At 39.3% G+C, this 18,865-nt stretch overlaps 1 protein-coding gene and 1 long non-coding RNA gene across 3 annotated transcripts in view; one reads left to right on the top strand and one right to left on the bottom strand.

The window, feature by feature from the left end:
* The window catches only part of LOC113643307, a 21,088-nt gene extending 20,358 nt beyond the window's left edge, over nucleotides 1-730 (top strand). Inside the window, exon 2 of the long non-coding RNA XR_003440750.2 lies at nucleotides 508-730. This is a non-coding gene — a long non-coding RNA (uncharacterized LOC113643307). The remainder of the gene's footprint in view (nucleotides 1-507) is intronic.
* Nucleotides 731-6,558: 5,828 nt separating this feature from the next.
* Nucleotides 6,559-18,710, bottom strand: hic1 (hypermethylated in cancer 1). 2 transcript variants are annotated; one of them, XM_027147494.2, is made up of 2 exons: nucleotides 18,488-18,710; nucleotides 6,559-11,527 (listed from the first exon to the last, which is right to left on the bottom strand). In XM_027147494.2, the coding sequence occupies exon 2, from the start codon at nucleotides 11,508-11,510 to the stop codon at nucleotides 9,306-9,308; it is 2,205 nt and encodes a 734-aa protein (XP_027003295.1). In that variant the 5' UTR covers nucleotides 11,511-11,527; nucleotides 18,488-18,710; the 3' UTR covers nucleotides 6,559-9,305. The 2 variants fall into 2 exon arrangements, with proteins under 2 accessions (XP_027003295.1, XP_027003287.1); XM_027147486.2 differs by lacking the exon at nucleotides 18,488-18,710 and adding an exon at nucleotides 16,489-16,950.
* Between the last annotated feature and the right edge of the window lie 155 nt (nucleotides 18,711-18,865).

Raw genomic sequence — 18,865 nt, 5'->3', positions numbered from 1 at the left:
GTAGATTTTTCTATCTATTGTATATTTCTGCTACTATGTAATTGAAATAACATAGTTTATTTTTTGTTTTGTTTTTTGTTTTGTTTTGTGTTGTTGGTTTTTTTTATTTGTTTTTTCTTTTTTTTCTTTTTTTTCTTTTTTTTCTTTTTGTTATTGACAAATTGCCAAAATCACAAATTACTGCTTTGTGATTGAATGTAGCCGAAAAGAAACATCACGTACATAATAAGGCTGCATAAGAGAGGTGCTTTTGTTTGGCAAACTGTCGGGAGTGAATATAAGTGCAGTTTGGAGCCATAGACAGGCTTTAATTACAGCAGATTGTGTAAGGAAATAGTGACACATCAGCACACAAAAGTGGTTTCTTTCAGTTGCCCTCGTCCATATAAAATTTGTTGTCCTCAGAGTAATAGCTGATTGACTGATCCCTATCCACTTATTCTCTCTCTCTCTCTCTCTCTCTCTCTCTCTCTCTCTCTCTCTCTCTCTCTCTCTCTCTTTTTGCAGCATTACTTTGGCTACACTGCTTTGTGCCAGATGTCCTGGCAAGACTGAACTGGCAGTTGAGGAGACTGCAGGAGTACGACGTATTCATCTCAATGCAGAAAAACAAGGGGATCAACTTCCTCTAGCTCAAGAACAGTACATTCATGCAGTCAGAATAGGAAAATGTGCTAAAGGGCAAAGGTGAATCAGACATTTTCAAGCAATAAAGATTGCAGAATGTTAATGAATCGAATTATTTATAGTCAATGATATTAGTACGCCTATTATAAAAGGGTGTGACACTATATCAATTCCTTTGTATGTTATAGTTTACTACAATCTTGTAGTTGCTTTAATTCAATTCTGTGAGCTGGTGCACACTAAACAGGTTCCTTTAAAAGAAACCTACAGCCAAACTCAGCACTGTGAGATTCAGTAAAAAGGACACATTCAATTTAGTGTATGAAATCTGAAGCTAAATCCCATATGTTGTAGTTGTGATTTTTTTTACATATCCTTGCCTGCTGTGTCACCGAGCTGTAGCTATGCAGTGTGTGCTGTGTTGGCAGAGTGTGTGTACCCTTTTGCTCTGCTTGGATGGAGTCGTAGCCCCTTGCTGTGACTGTAATGGCCCAGTCAGCACAATATGCACCGTTGCCCTTCTCCGCTACCCCATTCCCCTCTAATGTCAGTGGTGACTCAACTCTTTAGAATCCACACACATACATACACACACACATACATACACACACATACACACAAACACACACACACACACACAAACACACACACTGTCAAATCCAAAAAAAGTTTGTATGTCTGTATTATCTGTGTTTGTCTGGTACATATATATTTTGCTTGTTGACAAGTCAGAGTGGCATGAGAGCATCATGGGCATCCACTATCAGTCCACACCCTTTGACATTAGCAAGCCTGAAGTGGGTACTGGCACTATTTGCTGCCCGATACCAGATACCTATGACCCCTGGCATTTCATTTAGAATGACCCACTGGCATAATTCCTTCAGATGAGAAGAGCCAGGCTGGGCACTGAGCACTGGTCTAGCACCGACACTCTCTTCTTCATAATGAAAAGCCATTATGTTTAATTTCTCATGGCCTATAACCCTATAAACCAATGAGCAAGTAATGTAACTTTTCATCTGGTGTTATGATCATTTTAATTAGCGTGAGTTCAGACTCTTTTAGTCATGTATATTTAGCAAAGAAAACACAGGTTGTAACGTCTACCTAAAATCAATTGTTTTTAATGGCATGGGGAAGTGAGCGGTTAGCCAGCTAAAATGTAACGTCTAAGTTAACATTTGAAATATAAGAAATTGTCGGTGTTTAAATAAGTGTTCATTTTTCTGAGATATAGAAAAACAAGTAGACAGGTACATTAGGGATCATTTCCCAAGTAGCCAAGTTCAACACCACCAGCAGAATCTGTGCAGATCATTTATTTAAGATTTGTTATTCACTCAAAAAGATAATGCTGAGCTTTTAAATTTTGATATTCTCTATATGTTGCCATCACTGAATACAATCTGTCTAATAAGAAATACAGACAAGGCATACAGCATTTGTTCATGATGTAAAGAACACTATAGTGTAAATGTTCGTGTTGTTGTTTTTTTTGTTGTTGGTTTTTTTTTTACATAATTATTCTCTAAAATAAATTTTCTTGCACATGAACCAGCTCTAATACTGTAGGTAAAAAATAGGCAGTGAAAGAAATCTACATTTGTTCTGGATTAAGATTAGGTTTTATACTATTTTAAAAATAATGATCAGGTACTATAATAAGTTATAATGAATATGTAATGAATAACTAATCATCTTTAAGTAAAATTCTAGAACATTTGCCGTTTCAAAAATGTGCAGCATCCTTTAAACCTGTTCTAATCTGCACAAATTGGCTTAAACACTCGACGCTCTGTATCTTTGGCTGTAGCTCTGAAACAGACACAATCTTCGGGCTTTAAGTGCTGTCGTTTTGTAACATTAATTCTGGTGAAGCTCCTGGAATTTCTCCCCCAAGTCTGCCCCTGCTTGTTTTTCTAAACTTTTTATGACTTCATTATAGCTCTTGACATTGGACTGAGTCTTTTTCTCTTTTTTTTTATATCTTAGCTCAATACTCTACACGTGGCAGAGTCCTGGATATGATTAGGATTCTGATGTTTTCATGAAATGTATTTTTGCCATTCATCTTTGTGTTTGCGGGAATGTATTTAGCTCTGTCCACATGATGAAAGTAATACATGACAGTTTTGACAATGTGTGGATGTTTGGATGGTCTCTATGTAGAAAAGTGCTTTAGTTGCTTTTATTTTTAAACTGATAAGATGGAAGCACCGTAAGAGCCAAAATATTTCGTTTTGAGGTTAGTCTGAGGTTTAGGCGCATCATTTAAAAAAATTCTCCTATTCTCCTTAGACTTTGTCGGGAGAATAATTGTGACACTATTGTACTGAACTCTATTGTGCTAAAGTAGATTCCAGTACTATCCCACACACACACACACACATACACACACACACACATGCGTGCGCATATCCTGCCTCTCGTCAGTTTATCTCTCTATATTATGTGATGTAATACTATATATACCAAAATTAAAAACATTTGTATAATATAAAGGAGACCAAGCTTTGCATTTGTGAAACCATTATGCAACTCAATTTATTGCCAAAATGATTTAGAGTACAGGTGCAAACAAAAAAAAAAATCCCAATGGCTTTTAAAACAAATAAAAGCCTAATCAAAAATAATGACACCCCACAATTGAATTTTGTATTTTAAAAAAAACATAGAAAAACATTTGACATGCAATAAATACATTCATTTCACTAAAAGCCATTTGTAAAAATTAAAACAATATTGGCAATGTAATGTAAAAAAAATACTGTTCGGTTTTATTTGTATTGCCTTTTTTTTGGTCGTGAAATCACATCAATCTTGCAAGAAAGCACTTTAAAGTCATGTGTTACGTTGTGTTAGATTTGAAATAAGTTCAGAACAAAAAGTGATGTTGACCCTTGAAATCAAAGCAGACATGCTGGTGTGTTAGTTGGCTGTAAGGCAATGGGAACATCCACAATAGTTTTTTTTTTCCCTTTCTCTCTATTACAGTGACTGATTTAGGCCATTGAAACATGTCTACGTTCTACAATGGCTCGCTTATGGTTTAGTCGTGCCACTTCTTTCCCTTTTTTTTTGTTATATAACTATGGCTTTTTGAACCCTTATTGAATAAGTGTGTGTGCGTGTGTGTGTGGGTGTGTGGGTGTGTGTGTGTAGGTGTGTGTGCGTGTGTGTGTGGCCACATATATGAACTTGTATATAGGTGTGTGTGCAGAGTGTCCAGATGTCTCAGCAGTGTTCTGGCTGGTCTGATTTCTGCTTCACCCCATCAGTAACACAGACTGCATTTTAGTAATGGCTTTTTAAACTCAAAGTGACACTCCAAAAGGAGCTGGGCAGCCTAATTAAATCTGACCTAATCTGGAACACAGAGCAGTGACAGGGCTGTCTGCCATCCAGCTGTATGGTGTGTGTGTGTGTGTGTGTGTGTGTGTGTGTGTGTGTGTGTGTGTGTGTGTGTGTGTGTGTGTGTGTGTGTGTGTGTGTGTGTGTGTGTGTGTGTGTGTGTGTGGTCACGCATGACTATCAGCATTGCGATAAAATCAGGCACTCTGCTCTGCCATTCTCCTCGTGTTAAACTTTTCCTTTGTTTATATGTTTAAATTCCCCAGTTGGCTGAAATGAAATTCCCCTCAAGTCCAATCAATTTAAGGGCACTGTGGACATCTCTGTATAACTAGTCCAGTTTCATGTAGCTTTTTTATAGACTCTATCTAATCTCCTAATCTGGAGTCTCCTTTGTCCATTTCAGAGCTGAAAAATGTTCAGCAGTGCAAGTGCAACAAACTAAACACCATAACGGAGCCATTGCCGAGCTCGCTGTAAGCCTGTGTACAATTCATGGACAGTTCATGTTGTGGGAAGATGGGGATAATAATTTAAGGCCAAGTAACATGATACCAACTCTCATGGAACAAACTTTGACATGGAAATGCAAGCACAATTCACTATACAGTCATTCAGTGCTACTCTGCAAAAAATAATCCTTACTATACCACCTGAAAGAACTTTGCCCTTCAAAAAAATACTAACAGCCAAATTATAGAGTCCAAACCTGTCCAAAAGGATGACAAGTTACCCAAGGTGAAACAGAAAAGCACATCGATCTTATCTCTGTATAAGCTCCGGAGCTCTGATATATATATATTCTCTCATTTCATTTCCAGGTTCGGTTCCTAAAGCAACGCACAGAACAGAATTGTGCACTCCTTGTGTTCTCCATGTTACCATTGAGTGCATTCTCCCTCATGTATCCTTTTATCATCCTAGATTTTTCTTCAGTCATAGCGATCACTGTTTTATCTACAACTATGACACATTTTTTATAGGAACTTAGTCTGAGATGATAGCATTGGCAGCTGTTTATTTAGCTGATCTAGCCCCACAGAGAATCTTAACACATGCCTTCATGTTTATCGTGGAACTTGATAGGGGTGTGAATAAAAAGAAACTAGTTTTTCGCATAAACATTTAGACAACTGTCTTCTTCAAGCAAGAAGAGCAGCTGGACGCCACTTCATCAGAAGGTGCGGCCGTGGGCTTGTGGTCAGAGCTCTGGGTCAGCCGGTGGGAGGGAATGCGTAGGGATCCAAGGTGCTTCCAGAGAAGTGGAAGAAAGCACTGAGTTAGTCTGGGAGAAGCTGGGATGGTGTGGGGAGGAAGAGAGGGAGTGGTGCGATTAGCGACAGAGCAGTAACAATCATGAGGCAATGATTTATCCAGAAATAGGCCTTCATAATGAGTCAGTGTGAAACAGCTGAGTAAAATAATGTTTGTCATGGATCATGCACTTTTCAGCACATGCTCTCTCTCTTGCTGAAATGCAAGGCAAATTCATAGGTGTGTTATGGGCCATATGATGCATAATATGAATAAGAAACCTTGTGGTCTGTGATAAATAAAATGACAAATTTTAGACCACAGAATTCAGCTAGAATTAAGAAATTAGTGAGACCACAATGGCCATGTTTTAAACACCCGCAGTAACACTGTAATACACTTGATTTGGATGTTTATACTACTCTTATGCTGAGTAGATTCTGTCCATATAAACTTTAAGGCTGGCTTCAGTAAGCTTTGGTTTCTGTTCTGACTGAGGGAGCTTCCTCAGACTGAGAGGAATATTTCCTTTGGACCAGTTTTTGAAGTATGGTTAGTACAGTGTATTGTTCCACATATTTCTCTTCATCTCCAAAGCTTTGCTTTTCTTTGCTTGGCCCACTCTTTGAATAAGAAGAGTGACCAGAGAGTTAACAACATTTTGTAAACTGTCAAACACTGCCTCTGTCCAGATTTAAAAAGGCTTGAAGAAGAAAAAGAAGCAAAAGGAAATTCTTTTCGGAATGGAAAGGAGTCATAGATTATTTTTTCATAATCAAGACAAAACTTGGAATCCCAACCTCTGCTAACCTCTCTTTTCCTCTCTCTCCATCGCTCTACTAGCATTATCTGGTTTTGAGCAGAACCACACTATGCATCTTGCTCACTGCTCCTACAAAGATGGCTTCCCCAAGTTCACTTCACTCCCTGAAACACACACATCCTTTCTTCACCTAGACTAATACACAAGTAGCCATGTCACCTTTCTTTCTCATGTGTACATTTGCCCAATTCTCTAAGGACTATGCCAAGTTACTGTAATACATTTAAACAGTAGAGAAAATAGATATATGCGTTTTTGGAATGGGTATAAAAATAATCGTGTAAAATAGCAAGAGATATTCCACAAGAGGCCAGAGGTGCTTAATGAATGGCAGAGAAAGGGAGTGTAAGATTTATATCCCCAGGACAAAAATCCACATTTTCTCTGTGCATTAATATGTCTGCGGTCACAGATTTGACTATTATAATAGTAGTAATATTGTAGTAATATTGTTCATAGACTTGAATCAGTAGATTTGTATTATGTTTTGTGTGTGTGTGTGTGTGTGTGTGTGTGTGTGTGTGTGTGTGTGTGTGTGTGTGTGTGTGTGTGTGTGTGTGTGTGTGTGTGTGTGTGTGTGTGTGTGTGAGTGTGTGTGAAGATCTTGGCTATCAACATAAATTGTATTAGGAAATCACAGCATTTCTCTAAGGCCCAAGCATGCTGGTTACTTGTGTGTGGTTTAATAGTCAGTATAAACAAAGTCTAAGTGGGAACCCAGTCCTGGTTTATTGCCAAGGTTTCAGCCGAAGCCCCTTTAGTCACAACCTTAACATGGGTCAGTCAACTTTAGAAACTATGCTTCTTCTTTACCAAGTCAACCCCAGTGTTTATCACTGCAGCGAATTATTGATAAACACATCGCATTTTATATACAGCATAGCATTTAACACTAAGGATTGATATTGCTTTAGGGAAAAGGGTGTGTTCAGAATTGTGCTGCATACACAGGAATATTTACAGGTACTCATAAAGAAATATCCATAAAACCGTGAAAAAATAGAAGAGAGTCAAGTAAACTATTCAGAAACATTGTTAATAATTATAGACTCTTGTAAAAATTGACAACATGTACACATTTTCATAATCTTGAAATAAGCACAGATTTGAAGTGGACAACTCTGCCTAAAGAGGGTGTGTGTGTGTGTGTGTGTGTGTGTGTGTGTGTGTGTGTGTGTGTGTGTGTGTGTGTGTGTGTGTGTGTGTGTGTGTGTGTGTGTGTGTGTGTGAGTGAATGCGCGCACACGCTCGTGTTATGTCTACATGCTTAGCTATTTCCTAACTTTGTGTCCCCATACTGAGATGGGACAGGTCCTGAGGTAAGCACCAGTTTCACTTCACTTTGGTTTAAGAGTCAATCGATCAAATGTAATCAAAACAAACAACAACATGATGACATGCTACAGAAAAAGTCTCTAGAAGGCAGTGTACTGAAGTTGCCTACAACACTGTAACATGTTCAGTATGCTCATTAAGGCTGGGAGGGTTATTAGTCCTATCACAGTGCATTCATGGCTTAAGTAAGTCTTCACATTTACCTCTTGAGGTTGTAAATGTCAATAGTGGTTAACAAACCCCACTCTTAAAAAAAAGGAAAATTCCCATATCATTGGTAAATAAGTATAAGGTACAGGTGCATATAAATAATATTGATATGTCACATAATAAGACATAATATGTCTTTCAAGACTGCAAAATTTGGTTTGCTGTTAGTACGTTACAGGCTGTTGGTGTTTGGGTGTGCAGTTGGGGTGATCCAGGAAGTGTGTACATTACATGGCTGCTTAGCAGCCGTGAAATCTGGAATCAGGCTGATAGACAGCACGAGCAGACTGAGAGAATTGGGGATTTCACAGGGCTTATCCTTAGTGGAGCAGCTGCAGGGAGAGTGCTGAGATTTATCCATGCTATCAGTGTCAGGGAGAGTGCCCTAAGTCTAATCTTCATGGCTGTCACATTAACAGCTTCACATATTAACCTGAAAGCAACAACACCATGAGTGGGCCTATGCAGCTCCCTGTGATGTATACTCTGATTATGGAAGTTTACTTTAAATGCTATTAGATTCATTATTTATCAAATAATGTGAGCTACTTGGATAGAGTTTATATACACTGGATCTGGAAAAAAATGCTTTTGTTTCGATTGCTATTTGTTTGGTTTTAAGTGTTGTTGAGGCTCGAAATATTTCTAATGGGTTCACTGTGTTCTCCTAAAGAATGTTTGGGCTGTATTGCTGAATTGTAAATATTACCCGATTTTAAAGGCAACACCCATGCTTACTCTATCTCACCAGATGCATATAAATTATCCACCATGGATTACTGGCATGATTGGAATATGCACAATAACATGTCAGTGGCACGCTCAAATGGATTTGCTTATTCCTCTTTAAACAACCAGTATAAAGGCACTTGTAAGAAGGTGGGTTATAACATGTAATAATTGAAACTATATATGACACTCTGGATATTCTCTCTACAAATGGGACTTGCTATATCAATGCATAGATAAGCTTAAGTCACTTTACCAAAGTGCTGGAACAATTACTGGCTTCATGTAGTTGTTCCCTTTTGTATGGGAATGCTGGGCCACTCAGCAAAGCAGGAAACTGATTTAAAGGAGATATCCAGTATTCCAAAAAGTCCTCCAATTATCATAAAATTCCAAAGATGCAGCTTTCTGTTTTAGCCCAGAATCCCTTTTCCATCCTAGTCAGAAGTCCTGACAATTGTTCATATGTGCTTTGTTAATTATTCTATATACAATAGTCACACTTATTACACAGGTTAAGGGTATGATTGCAACACTCTTTCCAAACCTATTTTCTTTGGGTTTTACTTACATACAAAAAGAAATAAAATAAATAAAAATGTCTTTTTTGGTATTCAATTGACTGGTTGGTTCGGAAGTTGAAAGAAAAGGATCCTATATATTTTTATATATAAATACTGCACTGTTATATGTGTCCATGGTTGGAGCAAATTATAAATAACAGTTCTCCTTTTTTTAATAAAAAAATGGCTGTTCTGCAATATGTGTAGAGAAAGGCACTTTTAACAGTCAATGTATCCGGCATGCAATTTTTTAGCTAATGGTCTCTTTCCTCCTGTGTCTGAAGTGCGGGTTCGTTGAAGCTGAGGTGAGAGGTGAGAAAATACTGTGGGCAGCCTGCAGGCATTTTGGTATTTGTCATAGCTGGGCAGCTGAGCTCTGCTGATGGAAGACAGAGTTGATGGTCTCCTCTCTAGCTGGGGGAGTAACGGTCAATGGTGCGTGCCTCTACAGGTAGCTGTTGAGAGGCAGGTGGCAGTGGTAGGACATCCATCTTTTCATGAGTGAGGCCTAGGTGCTCTGCAGTCAGTTTGGACAGTGGATAAAGGCTCTCCATAGCCTTGGCATCTGCCAGTAACTGCTGAGAGGCCTGAGCGAGAAGCTCTGAGGCGTTCTCCTGTTTCAGGCAAAGACGCTCGGCTGCATACTTACTTAGGGGAAAGATGCCTTCAGAGAAGTCCATCTTTAGCTTGCCATCAGATATGAATCCCCCACCATTCCCTCCACTGCTGTGCATCTTCATGTGACTAATGAGGTTACGCTGCTGGGCAAATTTGCCACCACACACCTGGCACTCATATGGCTTTTCACCAGAGTGAATGCGCATATGCTCAGTGAGCCTGTACTGCCTAGTGAAGCGCATGCCACAGGCATCACAGGCAAAAGGCTTCAATCCCAGGTGGCTACGCATGTGGCGGGTCATGGTTCCACGCTGGGTGAATTTTTTGCCACAGATGCTGCATGGGTAAGGGCGGGTCAGCCAGTGGGTCTTCTCGTGCTGTCTTAGGGTGGCTGGATCTTTATAAGTTTTATCACAGGAGGCACAGCGATATGGGCGAATCATTTCTGCAATGCCCATTTGATGTACGTTCTGCCCTAATTTACTGTCCGGGTAGGTGCTGTGGAGGGTGCCGGGGCTGTTCAGGTTTGTGGGTCCATTGGTGCTGGTGGGTTTGTCAGTGCCATTGCTGCTTGGGTTTTCTAGCTCTCCAACATTGTTGAGATCCTCTTCTGCGTGAGTTTCCACATGGGCATTGAGCTGTTCAGAGCTAGGAAACCCTTTGCCACATGGGATGCACACATAAAGGTTATCTCCAAAACTCTCAGGCTCATAAGGCATATGATACCTCCCGCGGGGACCAGGGGGAGATGGCCTGCCTTCACTGCTGCCTGTTTCCTCACTTCCTGTCCCATTCTCATCCTCTCCATCACAGGTTACTGGCCTGTCATAGCCGACCTCACTAAGGTTCTTCTCTTCACTGTTTTTGTGATGATTCAAATGTTGGTGGTGTGTGTCTTTATCCTGCTCACCCATGCCCCCACTATCATCCTCATCGTCATCTTCATCTTCATCTTCCACACTGTAGGGCTCATTTTTTACCCAGCGGTAAATGTTGGAACCGTCCCTGCTGCGGTCTCCCGATTCTTCTGTTGGCTCGGGGCTTGGGGGGCATGGGTAAGCCTCCTGGCCCTGGGAACTTGGACGCTGAAAACGAGGGATTTGGGGCAGTTGGTTGAGGAGGGGAAAAGACCGTGATGTTAGAGAGGCAGTGTGGTGCACAGCCTCCATTTTCCCTGAGCCATCGGTAGGACTAAGAAGAGGGCTTGTGCGGTGACTTAGTTCACCCTCTGGCTCCTCGTTAAGGTGACTCAGATGAGGATGGGTAGAATGCTGCTGTGAGTTAGGGCTCTTCTTGGACAGGTCTAGGCCATATAAGGGTGAGCAGTTTCTATCTGTAGACTGCAAACGTAGACCTGGTTGTGGAGGCAGGGTTGCTTGAGAATGGTAAGGCTGCTGGCCCTGTGTAGGGACTGGTGCATAAAGCTCTCCTGGATGGGGGGCCAGGGAATGGGGTGGTAGATCCTCCAATGATGGGCCTCGTTGTGTGTTCATCACCCCACCAGGGAAGCAGGGCTGAATTACTGGAGTGGACACTCGCAGCCTTCCCCCCATGACTCCACTGGGGCTCATTTTAGTGTAAGGCAGAAACCCAGACGTGGGTCGTAAGTGGTATTTCCCATTTCTTTTTAGCTTTTTTTTGCACAGGGCTACCAAGTCCAGCAGCTGCAAATAGCTAGCAGCTGCCAGCACTGCACCTATGTTTGGCTCTGTGGGAGAGGTGGGGTCACCTTCACTTAAACGTCCTGTGTATATGTAGTCAAGGATGACTCTAAAAACACCTGGACTCACCATCTCGTGGTCCAGGTTGATGAGGTTGTCATGGACAACAAGGGATTTAAGGTAAAGGCTGCTGGCAGCCAGAATGTTCTTATGAGCACGAAATAGAGCATTTTGCACCACTATGATGACATCGCACAAGAAGCCTTTGGTGCGTTGCGTGTTCAGTTGCAAGAGGAGGTGCCTAGCATGAGTTGGGACTTCCATGGCATCCAGCATTGTCTTCAGTCCACCACCTGAAACAGTAAGAACAGAAGTTCATTCTTTATCCAGAAAACTCTATATGAACCTTAGTACACTGTTGCATTTTAAAAATGCTGCTGAAGCCCAAAGTACAGCTGAAGCCTAAAGCAACATACTGTATAGTAAACTGACACTTCAGTTCAGGATGCCATTCTTATGCCAAATTGTCTTGTTTAATAAGTGTTGATTGAAAAAGACAACTGAAAGCCTATTACTTGAAAGAGTACCTGAGAGAGGTTTATATATTATTGGTTGTCAGAGATGAAAGGTATAATAAAAAAACACTGCTTTACAGCCCAAATGTGTTCCCTGTGGTTCATCTTCACGCTGTCTTTGCAGAAAACTAAAGTCAAAATACTTCTGATGCATGATCCATAAAAAGTTCAAATTAATATTTAAAATTGAGCTCCTAATAAATGAGAAAGGATACAACGGTGAGCATATAAGTCTATCTTTAAAACCCACAGTGAAAAAGCAAAAAATATATAGGTGGAAAGTGGCAATATAAATGTGTTTTCATGTTGCTGTCTTCCTGATAAAGCATTCCAGAGGTGGTGTGTGAAGTTTTAAACAAAGTCTAACTGAAGGTTTTGCGAAGTGTGACGAACAGCAGGTATAAACTAGTGGGACAAAAATGTGTCCAGTAAAAGATATGACAGTTAGCTCCCTTTTAGCTCGGTCAAATAAGGAACTACAGACAGACTTACTGTAAATCTTATCAGAATTACGGAGATGGGGTGCAAACTAATCTTTATTAGCATTTTATTTAAAATGATCATTATTTCTAGGGATGTTTAACAAAAATAAGTTCTCTGCTCAATATTAGATGTGCAAATCCCTATTATATAACTTATAAGCATATACCAGGATGTGTTATTTAAACACTGCTACAGCGTACGTGTTCTTTATATACAAGATAAAACAGATTTCTGGGGTCCCTTAGGGCTTGACTTCAGTGATGGGAAACCAGCAGCTAAATAAATAAGGTCAGCCATAGACATCCCGACATTAGTTCATCCTCTCTTTGTATATATCTTTGCACGTTCGCCTCTTTATGGAGGAACAAGGAAGTCTGTATTTATACACTTCAACTTAATTTTTCCCTTAATGTTTGAGTAAATGCTTTCAGCTCAGTTACATGAAACTGTAAACTTTTCATTAATGAAGACGAAAATAAAACGTACGCACTATTTTATAGAGCATGGATTTTCGCGTTTTATTTATTTATTTATCTATCTATCTAACTATTTATCTATCTACCTATCTATTTGTTTGTTTGTTTGTTTGTTTGTTTGTTTTACAAGTAATCAGATGTAGGGATTTTCCCCTCAAGCTTCCCTACAGAAGGAACTGAACACTGGACACAGAGGCGATGTGGCGCACGAAGCGCTGAATCCCGTGCGCAGCTAAGAATGTGCGCCTGCAACAGAAACGCAGTGACAAGCTCCTAAATCTTTTGTGGGTGGAAAGTAAACAGTCTGGCACAAAGCAAACAGCTTGCAAACATTAAAACAAATTTATGCAGAAATAACAAGCGAGATTAAGCAAGTCTCAGCACGAAAAAACCTAGATGGGAAAATATTAATCATGAGTCGTTAGGTCAATAGTACACCTGTAGCATATTGCGCATGTTCGTCGTTTGCTGCATGGTTTAAAGCATTGGGCTGTTAGGAATAATTCATAATAATTTGCCTTACATCTTTATAATACAACGCCTTTATGTATACCAAAAGTGTAATACAGATTAATATATAGCAATGGTCAGGGACACGCGTGACAATGATATTGTCCTTTTTGCACATTTCTTCCTAGAAATCTTTTTTTCCGTGGAGAAAAAAGAAAAAATTTCCTTATTGTTCATCATTTGCAGGTGTAAAATAAAGCAAAGGGAGAAAGGGTGAGAACGACAGTGTTGGGGGAAACCCAAAAACACAGAAATGTATAACTTTATTATAATTTTTTTTCTTTCTCTGTGTGTGTGTGTGTGTGTGTGTGTGTGTGTGTGTGTGTGTGTGTGTGTGTGTGTGTGTGTGTGTGTGTGTGTGTGTGAGAGAGAGAGAGAGAGAGAGAGAGAGAGAGAGAGAGAGAGAGAGAGAGAGAGAGAGAGAGAAGAGTAGAGCTGCGATAAAGTTGCTTTTCTCCAAATAGAACCAATAAGATTAGATAAAAAGAATAATAGCATAGCTTGCCACAGTTTTTGACGATTAAGGTATAAAACATCCCCTCTATTCTGTCAGGCACTCTTAGCGTCGAGTCAGAAAGGGAAGTGGTAGCACAAGTAAATCATGTTTAAAAAGCTTTGTTTGAACTCGACGCGTAAACACTTCTATCCTCCTGCACGTCCCCTGCGCTCCATACAAACCGTGATTAGACGAATGTGTCTTTTCCTCAGCTTCAAATAACTCCCCAATAACTGAATGTCAAATACCTTACAGAACAATACCTTACAATGAATCCAAAAATTAATGCTAATTATCAAATAGTCTAAACGGTCCTGATCTTAATCCTGATAATCACTTTCCAGATCAGCAATGTTTGCTTTACTGAATCCCGTTAATTAAGACCTACAAAAACCTATAAAAAGTAAACAGGTGCAAATACGAACGTTAGATATAAGAAAGGTCTTATAATAATACTTTAAAACTATAAAAGCTGAAAAGGCTGCACATGAAGATGTATATAATGCCATCAGGATGCATTGAAGTAACGCCTTATTCCCAATATATAGTCTGGGTGTGATGGACTAATTTGCTATATTTGGTATGATCCATGCTCGTGCTTTAGGACGGCCCGTGGGTCCTATTTTGGACGGTTTGGTATTCATTAGGCCCTGTGTTTTGTCTGTGTTGTCACTTGGCTGGTTTTGGGTTGAGGCAGGGGTCTAAAGTGAATTAAAGTCTGCCTGCACCTACATCTCTCTGACTTACACCCCACTCACTCTGTCTGTCTGTCTGTCTGTCTCTCTCTCTCTCTCTCTCTCTCTCTCTCTCTCTCTCTCTCTCTTTCTCTCTCTCTCTCACTCTATCTCTATCTCTTTCTCCTCCCTCAATCAGCTCTTGACTACAAGTCAGCCTATTAAGATTTTTTTTATCCTTAGTTTAATGCATATGTTCAACAAGTCATATCTCATCCATATGTTATGTTAAGCTATTGAGCACGTTTAAAAATTGTTTACAGATTAATTTAATAGAAGATATATTAGTTAGTTAATTTATTGTTCAGCCTATAAAACATATAAGCTGTCACAGCCAATCAATTGGCTTAGTTGGGATTAGAAATCGAAAAGCACCACTATACTGTAGAATACATGCTGTGAAACAAAACACATTCTGAAAACATTTGTTTTCGAACTTAAATTATCACAGCGAAAGTAACACCTTAATTTAATAAGGGTCTTTAAAAACCTAATAGGTGTTACTCATATACATGTACCGAGATAACAAATGTTAACAAATTATTCGTTTATTATATCCACTATATAGCTAATAGAGCATTAATATATCATTGAACATTTAATATAAATAAATGTTTAGGACGCTCATTGTGACTGGGATCTAAAACACTTAATAATAATAATAATAATAATAATAATAATAATAATAATAATAATAATAATAATAATAATAATGTTTTACTTATATCAACTCAGATTTTGAATCAGGATACTTCAGGTCTCTCTTGTCCTGTTTTTGCGCTAATATCGTGCGCACATCTGAGCTGCGCGGAGGAGAAAACTCTCTCTCTCTCTCTCTCTTTCTCTCTCTCTCTCTCTCTCTCTCTCTCTCTCTCTCTCTGTGTGTGTGTGTGTGTGTGTGTGTGTGTGTGTGTGTGTGTGTGTGTGTGTGTGTGTGTGTGTGTGTGTGTGTGTCGTTCTCCCAGACTTCAAGTTCATTCACAAATCTCCTTAACACTGCCATAGCCGCCTTTAACACACACCAGCTTTCACATTTTAAATGTTTTCCTTTAGGGAAAGAAAGTCACTTCAATCTAACAGCCTGACTTAAAAAACGCTCTGATATCCGCTTTGAAAAGGTTCCTCTGCATTTTCTCCTTAGCTCCTTAAGACAACTTGTCATTTTGCGCCACTGTGAACAGTTTTGGCTACGTTTTTGGTCATCTACTTTTTGTAGTACAACCATTTAATTATATCGTGTTTTTTATGCAAGAAAACAAATTAATTAGTTGATGAATGTGTTCTTTGAATAACTAGCAACTCTTCTAGACTTTAATTCTCAATTTTAAAACATTTGGTGATGCAACCAACTACAATTCACTTTTACTGTACATTTACAGGCGCTAAAGTGAGTTAAAGTGACACGACTTTCAATGATATTCTTATCATCCACTTCATCATCTTACATATCCTCATCATGTTCCTATGGCATATACTGACAGCAGTTATAAAATAACTAAACATAATTCTTCACCACACAGCTGTCACATCAGCACCCATGTCTGAACCAAACTTATACCATTACATGCAAAACACCATGCTCTCTTACTCCAACTCGTCTTGTCAGCTAGAAATGGACCAAAGTATATATCAAAGTATATACACATTTGGAACTGAAGTCTGTATGACTGTAAATCAGTACCATAAGGAATTATTCTGTTTATAACTGGAAAAGTCATTAAAAATAAAACTTTTAAAACCTGTAGGTTTTTGTTTAGTTCTGGCACTCATGCAAATACACAGTAAATATGTTTGTACAGTCGTTGCATACCAAAAAAGGGGGGAAAGCGAAAAACAAGAATTAATGTAATAGTTGTGCGTCAGTGCATCGAAGGATTTCTTAAATAATAATAATAATAATAATAATAATAATAATAATAATAATAATAATAATAATAATAATAACGTCCGTGAAATACATTAATAAGCGTTTAAGAAGCAAACGAACACGTGGAGAAAATGTATATTTATATATATACATGTATAAACATAAGGGTTTACCTGGATACCCGAGATCTTCTGCCATCCGCTCTGAGTCTCCGGTAATGATCATCTCAGCGCTCTAATGCACGCATTTCTGACGTCTCAACTCTGAACTGCCAGCCTCCAAAAAACCATGCCAGTTTTCCGCACACGACTGCCAACTCTTTTTTTTTTAAGATTATTAATTGCTATGAATGTTGTTCGCCCTCCCCTCTCTCTCTCTCTCTCTCTCTCTCTCTCTCTCTCTCTCTCTCTCTCTCTCTCTCTCTCTCTCTGTGTGTGTGTTTTCAGAATCGCTTGCTCACTCTCCACCTCTTTCCCTCCCCCTATAAAATATTTGCCCTCGCTACAGCATGACTTTTTTTATTCTTTTTTTTATTGTAGTAATTTCCCCTTATTTTGTGTGTGCGCGTGCATGTTAAAAAGTGAACGGAGCTGATGATGCAGTGCGCTGTAGCTCTGTGTGTGTGTGTGTGTGTGTGTGTGTGTGTGTGTGTGTGTGTGTGTGTGTGTGTGTGTGTGTGTGTGTGTGTGTGTGTGTGTGTGTGTGTGTGTGTGATGTCAGTCTACAATAAAACTCAAAAGGTAAAAGCAAGGGCAGGAACTAACAGTGACCCCGACTTGAACCTGACAACACTCCGTTAGCTCGCCTTAAAGAGACAGGCGTTTTTACTGTATATCACACTGTATAGAACAAATGAGGTAAAATCCCATCAAACGACGAGCCATCTTCATCATCATCATCATGCAGACTAGACTCTAGGGCTAGTGATGCTCGGCCTATGTCTGTGTTTTAATAGCGATTTATGATGATGTCAGTTTTAAAATAAATTCTCACTTTAACATCTCAAAATTAACAAAAGCACGAACATATGTGGGGTGCAGAGTCTGATTTGAAGAAAATATCTTCCAATATGGGAAAAACTTTGAGCAATGATAGTTTTGTTTTTTGTTATTTTTTTTTGTTGTTTTTTTTTTTTTTGCTACTTATTAAAACCATAGCTTTTATAGATATAATTAATTGCAAATAGACAACTTGGATGTATTTGGGTTCTTTCCAGAAATCATTTGAAACTATGCAAACCTTTTTTTTTAATGTAAACTAAACAGAAGTAAAGTAATTTTACAGTCAAATATTTATCTTTATAAATCTTTCTAGGCCAAAACTTTTCTTATCTGATACATGGATATTGACTATAGTAACTATTGTATCTCTTAATGAGTGCATCGATTTAAAGTGATTTACAGTGAACTTAGCTCTTATATATCTACTGGCCAATGAATCACACACGAGTCGAATTCAGTCAAGATTGTGACTTGTAAGGGTTTACCGCTTTAGCAAACTTTCATCAGACAAAAAAAAAGTTTGTTGTTTTTCCAAAGTAGGCTACTACCTTTGGCCCAAAACAGTGTCAGCAGAGGTGTGAAAATCATACTTCTTAATTTAGCCTCTACAACCTCACACAGGAAATGTCTTAACAATATGTTAGTTTAGGTTTGTGTGGCCTTTTTTTTTTTTTTTTTTAAATATTTAGAAAAGAATCAACTAAATTATAAGCAGGAGATTGTTAAAAATGTAGGGCTTTGTTGTTGTTTTTTATTTGAAAATCTAAGTTGTTGTATTTTATCTAATGCTGTAAACGCATAATAATAATAATAATAATAATAATAATAATAAGAAGAAGAAGAAGAAGAAGAAGAAGAAGAAGAAGAAGAAGAAGAAGAAGAAGAAGAAGAAGAAGTCGCAGTATAAAAATGTCTCATCAATGTTCAGACGCAGCGTGTCCTGTGTCTCCATGGTAACGGCGCACCGGCGCTCGCGCTCACTGAGCTCACCTAAGCATGGCTGCAGCAGGTAAGGTGCACTTGGGCTCCGTTCCAAACCGCTTACCAAGGCACTGAACCGTATATCCAATCCAAGCTAACTCTTTTGACATATTATTTAGTGTGCAGATTAGCACGCAGCCACAGTCGCACCCCAGATCGCACTGTTTTTTTTTTTTGTTTTGTAACCCACCTCGGAGTCATGTCTGATGGGCCGCTCGGCTGAGTTTTCTCTCTGCAGGATTTCCTCATCCACAGATATCCATAAAGTCACCTCCTGATCGCTACCTCGAGTTATAATGGAGTCTGGTTCTTCTTCTGATTCTCCCTCTTCTCCCTCTCTGTGTGTCACGCTCGCTTTTGACTCCGCACGTGCCGCGGTTTGTATCGGACGTTCCGGTTGGAGCTGCTCTCGGTGCTGACTGCAGCGATCCGCTGACCGCGCGCGCAGCGACACCTACCGATTAACGCACGCGCTTTGTGCACGGACTGCACCGGAGATCCATACCGTTAACAGCATGCGCAAAATGTAAATACGCGGTTTGTAGGTCTGATCCTTTAATCCCCTACA

This window comes from Tachysurus fulvidraco, chromosome 11 (genome assembly GCF_022655615.1).
Source record: "Tachysurus fulvidraco isolate hzauxx_2018 chromosome 11, HZAU_PFXX_2.0, whole genome shotgun sequence".
Lineage (NCBI taxonomy): Eukaryota > Metazoa > Chordata > Actinopteri > Siluriformes > Bagridae > Tachysurus > Tachysurus fulvidraco.
This window is presented reverse-complemented; position numbering and strand designations above follow the sequence as displayed.